Source organism: Cannabis sativa, chromosome 1 (genome assembly GCF_029168945.1).
Source record: "Cannabis sativa cultivar Pink pepper isolate KNU-18-1 chromosome 1, ASM2916894v1, whole genome shotgun sequence".
NCBI classification, from domain to species: Eukaryota; Viridiplantae; Streptophyta; class Magnoliopsida; order Rosales; family Cannabaceae; genus Cannabis; species Cannabis sativa.
The window spans coordinates 52,942,479-52,955,265 of record NC_083601.1 but is presented as its reverse complement, the minus strand read 5'-3'; the positions used below and the strand labels follow the sequence as shown (position 1 = coordinate 52,955,265).

General features: G+C 31.0%; 1 protein-coding gene and 1 pseudogene across 1 annotated transcript; one reads left to right on the top strand and one right to left on the bottom strand.

The window, feature by feature from the left end:
• The first annotated feature begins 4,096 nt into the window (after positions 1 to 4,096).
• Positions 4,097 to 4,942, top strand: LOC133033611 (uncharacterized). Its single transcript, XM_061108574.1, has 2 exons — positions 4,097 to 4,375; positions 4,501 to 4,942. The coding sequence occupies exons 1-2, from the start codon at positions 4,189 to 4,191 to the stop codon at positions 4,650 to 4,652; spliced, it is 339 nt and encodes a 112-aa protein (XP_060964557.1). The 5' UTR covers positions 4,097 to 4,188; the 3' UTR covers positions 4,653 to 4,942.
• A 2,588-nt stretch (positions 4,943 to 7,530) lies between these two features.
• Positions 7,531 to 12,372, bottom strand: LOC115708346 (putative disease resistance RPP13-like protein 1; annotated as a pseudogene).
• Between the last annotated feature and the right edge of the window lie 415 nt (positions 12,373 to 12,787).

The window sequence follows — 12,787 nt, the reverse complement described above, 5'->3', positions numbered from 1 at the left end:
AGAAATATTTAAGTATGATGATAAAAATCAACTTAGATATTTAATTTTCAAATTAATTAAATGTATTAAATTCAAGAAATAAATAATTAAGTGTAGAGAAGGCTTAATTATTAATCTCTAGTTTAATACTAGGAAAAATATACTTAAAATAAATTGTACCAAAATTAATTATTTAAATAATTAATTTCACAATTTATAATATTTTCCTATTTAATATTAGAAATAATAAGTAGTCTAGAAATAACTATCTAGAAAATATCTTATTTGACTAAGTATCTTTTCCACAAAATTTGAAAAAATATCTAATTTAAGTTGTACTAGAAAAATCTAGAACTTAAATATTTTCAAATTTAAATTTAATTAAATATCAAAAATTAAGTTGTAACCACTTAATTTGAAAATATTCCATTTTAAGTTAATATTTGAAAAGATATTAACTTAAAAAATATCTAAAGAATCTTAATAACCAATGCCTAAAATTCCTCAACTTAATTTTGAAATTTTGAATTCAAAAGATATTCAGATTTAAGTTGGTTAGTTGAAGATAACTAAATATCAACTTAAATAGGAATATTTAATGAAAAATTTAAATTAAGTTCCAGAAAGAATCTAGATGGTTATAATTCTATATTTAATTAAATACAAGAAAATACATATAGTTTAGCTTAGAATAAAAAATAATTCTTTAAACTATATTTTTCTTAAATTAATTTCAAAATAAATGAAATTAATTATGTTGCTAATCAATTTTAATTAGGTTAAACTAGTGTAATTAACCTAGTACAGTCATTCAAATCAGGCAAATGGGCCTTCACAATTGGGGTGGTTTGTGTGAGGGGGTGCTGGGTTCAGTATGTCGTACCCACTTCTATGGCTCCCAACTCTCACACAAGGCCCAAAAGAGAGGAATTTAACCTTAATAAGAACAACTGTTATTAATTGAATAAGCCCAATAACTAAATGGGCCTAAATAAATTCTATCAAGAACTATGATAATTTATTTTAGCAACAACAACCTATATGTATCTATAATCAAATTAAACACATAGGCTCACACAGGCACACTTTGGATGGGTCCTATCATGTTGCTAGGTCATACACAGATGAAAGAAGATTGTAAAATTTACCTGTTACAAATTATTAACTTGACCAAGGGAGCCATCAGATCATTAGATCTGGCAAAAAGTAACCATGGCTATTTGCAATCAAGTAATAATAGGTTTTGAAAACTTACAAACAAGCTAAAACACATACTCCTGCAACAGGGTTAGCTGGATAGTTGGAAGTAGGATTTATTTAATTTTAAATAAATAATTTCGAATAAATAAATAATTAAATTAAAAAAAAATTTAATATTCGAAAAATAATTTAAAAAAGAATTAATTTCGGAATTTAAAATTAAATTTCGAAAATAAAAAAATTTAAAATTAAACCTACTTTTTATCTTATATCTATTTAAAATTACATGATTATAAATATCTATTTTAAATTTAAATAAGGTCAAAATATCTAAAAAGATTTAATTAAAAAATCTTAAAAGATAAGAATTTTTAAAATATCTTAAAAGATATTATAAATATCTTTAAAAGATATTATAAATATCTTAAAATATCTGACCTTAAATTTAAAAAAAATATAATCAAATTTAAAAATAAGATATATTTTTAAGCAAAAAGATAAATACTAATTCTATTCAAATTCAAATTACACTAATATCTTGAATTAAATTAAAAAAAATTTAAATTAATTCAAAATGATAATTAGAATTGAATTAGGAATAGAAATAGTATATATACAAAACCATACAAAAAATTGGAAGTTAATTCCATGAAAAAGTATGAAAAATTGAAGAAAATTGAAAAAATTCGAAACTGTACGGACAGTTCTCATGATCGTGAAACTATCAAAGACAAATTTCCGATTTTGTCAAATCTTCAAAAAATCATAACTAATTCAAATAAAATCCAAATTGAGTTCTGTAAAAGGCTAACTTGCTTAATTTTTTCCATACTATCCAATAAAAATAATGCCAGAACCGAAATAACAATTATTTTTCACGAAAATTTCACAATCATCAATCAATCATCAAATAACACTCAATACAACATGATACCATCCAAAGAACATACAAACAATCGTTTTAAAGTCCAAATTACATGTAAGTAAATCAATTACCATGGCTCTGAGGCCAGTTGTTGGAAATTATTTTACCAGGATCTTAGATCTACTCACAAGTATGTTTATTAACATCCTAAATAAGAACTTTCTAAAACGATAAATTAAACACATATAAAGTTTAAGAAACCTTACATTGGGTGCAGCGGAATAATATGACTCCTTCCGTTCAGATATCTAGCCCTTGATTCCTTTCTGTAGCAGAGCATTATCAATATCTGAACCTGGATCTCTTTCTCTGAATCTTTTATGCTGAAACTCCTTTGCTGATGATCTTTCTTCACGATCTTCCTCACTATGATTGAGGTATCACTTGCTGTGTGGGCACTACTCATACACTAAGAAATTTCGAAATTTCAAGAGGGAAGAGAAAGAAGAAGTGGCAGCTAAAGATAGGGAGAGAGAAAGGCTCAGGTTTTTCTCTGAAGGAAAAATAGAAAATTTTAGTGTAATTTTCCTGAAGCCTTCACTATCTATTTATAGCATTCCACTAGGGTTAGGTTTGAATTATTTGGCATTAAAATAATGAAAATATCAGTTTAAATTTCCTACAAAAGTGGCAAGTGCCATACACTTAGTGGATTGGGCCTTGCTTTTTGCAATTTTGCAATTTTAACACCTTTTGTATCTGATTTTCTCAAAAATGCCAATTTCCTAATTCAACCATTTAAATGCCAATTCTAACTATTTAATAACTATAAATAATTATTAAATAATATTGTCATTTATCATATTCATTAATTGAACCATACAAAGTATCATAATTAACAAATATGCCCCTATAAACTCTTTCTTTACAATTTCGCCCTTACTTAGTGAAAATTCACAAATAGACATAGTCTAATTTGAGAATTATAATTGATTAATCAAAACCAATTACATGAGTCTTACAAGCAATATTATCTCAACTAGTGGGGGGACCATGGGTCTATATAACCGAGCTTCCAATAAGTAGATCAAGAATTTAGCACTAAAATTCACTAACTTATTAATTCTTCGTTGAATCCACGCATAGAACTTAGAATTGCACTCTCACTATATAGAATGCTCTATATGTTCCACCATATAGACACATCATTTGTTATCCATTGTTATAATCCTAATGTGATCAATGATCCTCTTTATGAATGATCTACACTGTAAAGGGATTAAATTACCGTTACACCCTACAATGTATTTATTCCTTAAAACACTTGACCCCGTATAAATGATATTTCAGCTAATGTGAAATGAGTACTCCACCATTTATGTTCGTTTGGTCAAGCTCGAAGGAGATCATCCTTTGCTTACTATTCGCCAGATAGAAGCTATAGATTCCATGTTTATGCTAGCGCTCCCACTCAATTGCACTACCGTGTTCCCAAAATGTACGTATCACCCTGACCTAAAAGTAGGCTTAACTAACAAATCAAAGAACACGAATAGCCTTTCAAGATTGAGCCTAATCATATCAGGATTAAGATCATTTGATCTAGGATCAACTTAGGCGATATTGACTTGAATAGATATTACGGTAAGTTTAATAAATCTAAGTCAAAGTTCAATATCGGTCCCTTCCGATGCATACTCCATGCATCCAACCTGAGCTTTACTTTAACCAATGTTCTGGAAAGAACATAGTATTTCTCCAAATACAAGTAAACTCTGTTGTAGATTATCATATCAGTAAAACCCTGTGTCTGATAAATCTAGGAAACTTTATTCACATAGTCATGTTTACTTTCCAATGTGTTGACGGCACAATAAACAGGATCAAGTATGTGAAAAGGGTTTCAGATGAATTTATACATTATGTACATATAATCATGAAATAAATCATGTGAACCATGCAACATTAAATGTTATTTCTGATCTATATTAATAAGTAAATCTGATTATATTGAAATGAGTTTTATTTAGGGCATAAAACCCAACAGCTTTAACTTTCGTAGTAGTAGTACTAGTCCTAATTATCATGGTCATGGTCAACCACTTTTCTTCAATAGTCAACATTCTCAACATCTAGATCACCCCATGAGTTCCATGCCCATACAACATTTTTGCAATAGGTGTGGACACAAATCTTTCTTGGAGCTTAAAGAGATAGATGGACCAAATTGTTTTGAAGTAAAAGAGCTTCTTAACTCAATATCAAGCATGCCTTTTTACCAACATAAGTCTCATGAGGAATTTAGATGGGAAGACTACAACCAAAAAAAAGGTACCTCACTCACTCACTCACTTATCAAGTCATTTTATTATTTTTTTTAAGAAGAAATAAATCACTATTATTGATTTAGAAATGTCTTTATGAGTTCATTTATTTATTCATTTTATTATGTGTAGGAAAATGCCATGTAAAGAAGGGTACAACTACAAGTGAGGTCCTCATAAAAGTGAGGCATCCAAGCCGTTTTTACATCTTACTAAAGAAAGTCTTATCATTTGTGGCCATTTTAGTCATTGGTCGACTACTTGTGCTTTATCTCGAGGAATGACTTCTTTCTTGCATTGCCACGTGTCCAATCAAATGATTTATCTACCAATTTCAAGTTACCATTTTTCCAATTGGGTTGTTTTTTTTTTTCTTTCTAGATTTTATTTATTTTTATTTAAGAAAAACAAGTTAATGTAATAAAGTTCCCGATTTCAGATCTTTGTGTATGTCTTAGTCTTTGTGATTTTCTATTTCGGATTTTGTTTTGGATGAATGTAATAATATCTCAAGAATTTTTCTAGCCACAGAAAATAATAGTAGAAAACAAAGAAGTCTATTCTAGAGTTGGAATATTTATAACCAGAAAAATTGGTTTTGCATAAAAAATCTTTGTTACCATGGGACCTGGTGACATATGATGAGTCATGGGTCATTTTGAGCAGAGTCTTCATATAATTGCATAAATTAAACTCAAGAATAGTTAAAGATGAATTGTTAATGTATGACATGTTAATTCTGCACCAGAACTTTGTTGTATGATTATTGCTTGCTAACACTACACTAAACCAAATTTATTGACAAATAAATGCAATGACCTAACCACCGACTGAAATTAAATATCAACAATTCAAAAGTTGTTCTTAATGATAGTTAGTAATGTCATTCAACAAAAGGCTGATAAAACTCTAAATTAGATTAACAAGCTGGTCAAAACAGGACCAAATAAATAGACAGAAATTAAAAAAAACCACATTGATTGGAATCAAATAATAATATTAAATAGCAGATATAAACATGAGAAGTGACCCAAGTTTTAAATCCTTCAGATTACACATTGTTGCTCCACACAACTCCAAATTTTTATGACAAAGACACATGGTCGGCTTTAACCCTGTGCAAGTTGTGCAATTGCACAGGTTCCAACCTTGCACAGGGCCTAACTAAATAAAAGCTAAAATATTTATCATTTTTAAATTTAAATCCTTTTCAGTTTATTTTTTTTTATTTTTTTAATTAATGACCCACCTCTTTATACCTAGAATCTATTCCAATTTATGGTAGTTTACTATTTATTTATTTATTTTCAATCTTTTATATTCCATTCAATATATGTTTGATAGTGGAATATATATATAATATCTTTTAGTTGTTTCAAAAATTGATTAATAAATATTTTTTTTCATCATATATATTTAAATATTTCTATTCAATTTTAAATTTTTCATTTAAAAAAAAAAAGAAAAGAAAATATCAAAAGAGAAAAAAAAAAAATACACACACGATTATATATATAAATTAATGGCAAGATTTTATTTCTTTTAAAAAAAATTATCAAATATGAATGAAATATTTTTTTTTAACTAAAACTTCTAGAAGTAAATTTTTAAACTTGATCTACCTAAAAAAATAAATAAATAAATTGAACTTAGATTTTAATTATACTATTATTTTTAGTAAGGGCCAAATTTTTAAGATTAGAACAAGGCCACTAAAATGTTTAAGAAGACCCTGCAAAGACATAAGATGTTCACTATAAGATCAGCTAATTTATTTAAACTTAAATAACTATGATACAACAATTTATCTAATTTTGGTTCCATAACCAAAACAATGTACAAAAATATTATAAATTTCAATAAAGAAGAGCAAAAAATTAAAGTAAGGTTTGAATTGAAATAGCCAAAAGTTGAGAGATCAAACTTATTTACACCAAAAAAAACTATGACTTGACATGTGAACTTTTAAAATGTATTAAGATATTATATCTAAATCTGAATACTGAAACGAAATAGTCTGTTTGTGTTGCTTTGTTCTTTGTTTTGATTCGTATTAAAAATGGATCTTCAATTAAGAGTAAAATTCAGTGTTCTCAATGCTATTGTTTGTTGGGTATGTTTTTTGTGTTACAAAACTGATTTTTGAGTAGGAAAAATAGAGTACTTGTTTTTCTTGATCTTATTCTGGAGCCATTCCAATGGTGATAATCGTATTCTCAACATAACTTGGCTATCATCATCTTTATCTTATCTGATTATACTTTGACAGATTCAAGTTTTGTAATTTTGTGGTTTGTTTATTTTCTACCATATAGAATTTCATTATAATTTTCTTTCATTGTCTATCGTTGAATAAGTTTTATAAGCTTTAATAATCTTCTTTCATTTCCTGTTGATCCTTTAGTAATGACAGAATAAAATAAACTATTGAAGATGTTTTCCTCTTCATATTTTAATTTACTCCTGAACAAATGAAATTGGAAGTATTCTCTTTGCTTTTCATTTATTCTTTATCAATGACAGAATAAGTTATATTAGTTGTACTAATATAACTATGACAGAATAATCTGAACTAATTAAGATGTTTACATCTACTTTTCCTTTTTAACTTTTTAGTTTGTTCCTTCTAAACAAATGAATTAAAAAGTATTTTCATATACCCTTTACTCTATGTAATCATAGAGATGTTTATTCTGGTTTTGTTCTTTTCAACCTTCCTTTTCTTGTGTTCCTCATTCCCTGAAGATTTGAATGTATTTTCATATACCCTTTACTTAGTAATACAAATATCAATTTAATATAATTGAATAATTATATTAAATACTTACTTTCAATATTAATTTAAATTTTGAATAATATAATACGAATATTATGCAAGTAATATAGGATGATGTTTACTTTTTTTAATATATGGTAAATTTTATAATTAATTATATGTGATGATAAACAGAAAATAACAAAAAAGGCATTGGTAAGTACCTCCCAATCTAGCAAAATGTATTTTTGTTTCTTGATAAAATTCAATGATTCTTCTTTATGCCAGAATATATTTTGCTGAAGCTACATTATGAGTGTCAAAATACAAAAAGAAAACATAAGCTCAATCTGTACATCAAAGAGCTAGAATTCAAAGTCAATCAGAGCACTGAACATGAATTCAAATAACATTAAACCAATAATACATTGCATAATAAATCAAATAAGTTCTGAAAGCAACTAGCATTGCCTGCATGGGATGGGAATACATAGACAAAGGTAGCTCAAATAATTATATTGAAAGAAGAAGAAGAAGCTGTACATTCATAGTTAGTTATCACAAAACATAATAGTATTGAAGTTTCAAGTTCTTTTCATAATTAAAGTACATCCCAGAAATTAAAATTCTGAAGCATGTTAGGTTGCTGATCATCAAGCACTGTCTGAAGGTTGTGACATTCCCATATTTCCAACTCGTCAAGACATGAGAGGTTTTCGATACCCTTAGGAAGCATTTTAAGATTAGGCAGTCTCTGAAGTTGAAGAGAGGATAAAGTGCTAGGCAACAACCATTCATCAGGGAAAGACACCAACTCATTGCACCCTCCAAACACTAGATTTGTAAGATGAGTGAGTCTGTGCAGCCCCCATTCGAATGTAGGCTTAAGCTTCTCGCAGTCCAAGATTGACAAAGAGATCAGATTAACAGGCAAACCACCCTGTGGAAATGAAGAGATACTTGAGCAACCTTCTATGGATAGTTCTTCAAGAGAATTGAGGCTGTTGTGCATATGGTTTGGTAAGGAGTTGAGACTCCAACAATTGGACAGTCTTAGAGATTTTAGCATCATCAAAGGTAGGCCTGATTCTGGAAAAGAAAGCAGAAGTGGACAGTCAGTTATTTCAATATGAACAAGATGTATTAGGTTCTGTAAACCATCTGGTAAAAGCTTTAGGTTCGCGCAATCCTTGATGATCAATTGTTTCAGGTTTCTGATCATGTTGGAGGTGACTCTGGGGTGATGAGAAGCAGGAAGGTCAGTAATGGAATGGCAACCAACAATACTAAGAAATTCAAGAGAATCGCCATGAATTAGATCTTTAGGAAGGGATTCCAAATTCCTACAATCATGTATTTCAACTTCTTTGAGTGTGTTAGGAAGGTCATCTCTTGGTAAATGTGTAAGAAGTGGACAACCTTCAACAGTCAAGTATTCAAGTGACAGAGAGAGCTTCTTGTCATGTATCTTCCAGTTAGGCAAGGAATGGAGAGCATTACATTCTGTAATTTCAAGGCCTGTGAGTGTGGAAGGCAATCCTGTACTCGGGAAGGATTCGAGCAAAGGACATTTCCAAACCCTCAACTCTTTCAAAGACGGGAGTTTGTGCAGGCTTTGGGGCAACTCTTCTAGCAATGGACATCCTGAAATTTCCATCCTTTGAAGACTTGGGAGCTTGTGCAAGCCAATCTTGTTAGGCAAAGCTGTGAGATGGTTGAGATGCGTAATGTGTAACTCTTCAAGAGCCGTCAAGTTTTGGAAAAGTCCATCAGGTAGACTTGTGAGATCGAGAATTTGACACATTCGCAAGTGGGAAAGTGACTTGAGTGCAACTATACTTTCCAGTACCACTGCTTGGCATTGCTTTAACTCTACGTCGTGTATGGAAGGAAGCTTGGGCAATTCTTCCAAGCTTTGACAAGCATCTATCTCAAGCATTGTCAATGACGGAAGAGTGGTAGGTAGCTGCCTCAAGTTTGGACATGCACGTATAGATAGCTCTAGGAGGGAAGGAAGTTCTTGGCCTTCTTGAAAGTTTCCATGACTTGTTGGCAGCCTTGGAAGAGCTATTAGTTCTTCACATCCCATAATACTCATGTTTTTCAAGGCAACAAGGCAATGTGGCAATTGTTTTAGCTTAGGACAGTTTTGTATTTTGATTTTCTGTAGGAGATGAAACTCTTTGCTGCTTTCAATACCAGAAGAAGAAGACCAGTCTTCCCAATTTAACATATTCTCAAATTTTAAGGATTCTAAAGATGGAAATGGTAGGACAGATTGATATCCTTCCCCATAAAGTTCAATGCCAATACTCTTTACCTTATCCATTCCTTCTATGACAAGATCTTTCAGTGAAGGTAATTGCCCAAGAGATGGTAAATAATCACACTTCTTGCAATTACTAATATGCAAGAATTTAATATTCAAGAACAAGGGGGATCCAATCCATCTTGGAAACATTGTACCTCCATAGTCTTTGATAGTGATGCTTTTGATGTTTTTATGAGGTTGTAGCATCTCGAGTACGAGAGTTTCAACTCTTTCATCCCTTGAATCATCTAGAATATCACTGATCTCCATCCTCAAACCCATAGAAGTTTGTCTATAAGCATTCATTGTTTCCCTAAAGCTCGGAAACCTTGTACTTCTGTATCCAACCATGTTTACATGTTGATGTTGTGGCACATATCTAACTTCCTCTTCATCTTTCTCAATCAATGAACCATCACAGCTATTACTCCACTGAAACACCAGTTGATCAAGTTGTTGTTTTTCCTTCATATTAGCATCCACAGCATCAACAAAATTGACAATGTTCTGCAATCCTGAAATTTGGAGTGACCCTCGAAGTTGTTTCATATTCCGCAACTCTCTAATCCCCGAACCACTATCTTTACCAACCACAAAATTTGACAATGTTTGAAGATCCCTCAATTCGCTTAGTTGCAATGGCATTTCTCCCACTCTACTTCCATTGATCCAAAGATGCCTTAAGCATTTCAAGTTCCCCATCTTTGATGGCAACTTGGTGAGGTAGCGACATTCTGATAAGTTCAATGTTTGTAAATTGTAGAGAGTATTTGTTGGCTCAGGTAACTCTCTGATTGCAGTGTAAGAAAGATCTAAGTAGCGCAAATGCCTTAAACCGCCTATTGAATCTGGCAATTTAGTGATTCGACAAGAATTGAAAGAGAGTACTCGAAGAAAGCTTAACTTTGGCAACAAAGAGATAGGAACATTGTTAGCCAAATAGCTTACTCCAATGCTTTCTATTGGATCCAAAGGAAGGAATGTACGCAAGCAGTCAGCTCCATTAAGAGCCTCGAATCTTGTCAATGCATCACGTTTACCACGAAAATAAGATGAATGGCGTGCCTTCTCAAAAATTCTGTTCCCATGATCATCTTGTGTTTTATCCTTTAGCTGAAAACAAAATTCTCCAGAAACAAAATCAGCTAACTCCTTCAAGAGGCTATGCATCACAAATTTTGATGATGTATTATTGTTATTATCAACAACTTGTTCAAAAAATGACCTTGATACAAGCTCACAAAAATACTCATGACCAACATCTTCCGATCGTTTCTTCCCCTTTGGTTGTTGAAGAAAACCTTCCGCCATCCACAACAGAACAAGCGAGTCCTTATCAAACTCGTGTCCCATAGGAAACACTGCACAAAATGCAAAGCATTGCTTGAGATGTGTAGGAAGGTGATGATAACTGGATCGCAGACTTTGAAGAATGTCGCTTTCTTCATATGGAAGATCCCATATTTTTCTATTCAATATGTCTTTCCATTCATCTTCTTTAGCTCTCCAACGCAAAAAGATTCCTAGTCTTTTTACTGCCAATGGCAAGCCTTGGCACCTTTTCACAATCTTCTCACCTATGGACTTCAAATTTGGATCACCATCAATGTCTCCTTCATCTTTATTTTCAAATGCTTGACTCATAAACAATGGCCAACAATCCTCATAAGGCAACCCTTTTAAGTAATGAGATGGAATTGTGCTCATGCTTGCTGCAACATCACCATTTTGTGTTGTTACTATGATTTTACTCCCACTTCCCCCTGCTTTTAATGGCTTCCACAACAAATCCCAATCACTATTTTCTTGCTCCAAACATCATCTAAAACAAGCATAAATCTTTTCCCTTTCAAATGCTCTTTCAAACTAACTTGAAGCAAATTCAAGTCATCAACATCACAACTTCTCAAAGTGATGGATTTGAGAATGGTTTTTGTGACCTTCACTACATCAAATTGATCAGTCACACAAACCCAAATCTTCAAATCAAAATGGTCATCCACTCTTAGATCATTGTAAACCAATTGAGCAAGAGTAGTCTTCCCAATACCCGCCATTCCAACAATCGAAATAACACCAATATGACTGTTACAAGCTTCATCCCTAAGCAAGTGTTGAACTATCATTTCTTTATCCTCACTCCTTCCATAGACACAAGACTCTTCTACCAAACAAGTTGTCTCTAACCTTTGCTTTAACCCAAATGACCTCTCTCCATTGTTGTCCTTCAATCCAAGAACATTCTTATACTTGGCAATCAATTCTAACCATTCAATAATCTTTCTTAGTCTAGACTCTACACCTCTACCAGATGGACTAAGAGAAGATGTAACAGACTTAAAATTCTTCCATACCTTATGATCAGATCTTGTAGCCTCAGATTCAGCTTCCAAATTAGATTTCAATTTGAGGGCATCAGTAGCTAGCTCATCCAATATATCCTCAGCATCATAAATAGCATCTTTAGCCATGTGTAGCCATTTCTCCACTGCAGGGCTATGAAATTGTTTCTCCTCAGCATCATTAAGCAATGCAGTGACACTCAAAAGTGTAATCTTTAACTTTTCAAGCAACTCATCATATTTCTTTCCATATATGAAACCTATAAACTCACGAGAAGCTAACCTATCAAACAATACTTGTAGAAATGCAGATAGAAAAGCTTCTCCTACTGCCATATCTTCTCTCTCTCTAGAATGGAAATCAATGGAAAAAATGGAAAGACATAACAACTCCAACTTTACAAGGAGACTTATCAACTATTCTATATTTTGACTTGTCAACTTTGGAAGGAGACTTTATCAAAGAATTCATCATAATAATGGTAGTAGTTGAAAGAAAAGCACATAATGACAAAAGGAAAAAGTAGCAGTAGGAGGAGCACTTCTTACTTCCTACAACTCAGTCACTAGTCACTACTGATGCATATTGTTAATTAATATTTTGTTCTTTTAATCTCAATCTCAATAATAATTTATAGTTGTTTTGCCATCAAATCGTTATACACAATATAATTTATTGTTATTTATGTGACATATAAGATTATTTTACTAATAATTTTTTTTATTAAGTTAGTTTGTTAATAAAAAATTTCATAGAAACTATTTCTAGACAGCACTCGGTTTGATGATTCAACATAAAAGTCCCTATATAAATAAAAGAATAAAAGAATTTAAGTGACTTTTTACACTATTTTTTTGTTCTGTTTTTCATATTTTGTGAGGCATTCAAAATTTGTGAAAAGAAAAATTATAATTTATATATTTAATTATTATATTAATAGATAAAACTATTTGTAATCTTCTATTGAAAATAATAATAAAAAAAACTATTTGTATTTTTTGAATAATTAT

Coding starts and splice junctions, on each gene's coding strand:
- LOC133033611 (XM_061108574.1), top strand. CDS start 4,189: ATGAGTTCCATGCCCATACAACATTTTTGCAATAGGTGTGGACACAAA. Junction 4,376..4,500: donor AGACTACAACCAAAAAAAAG/GTACCTCACTCA, acceptor TATTATGTGTAG/GAAAATGCCATGTAAAGAAG.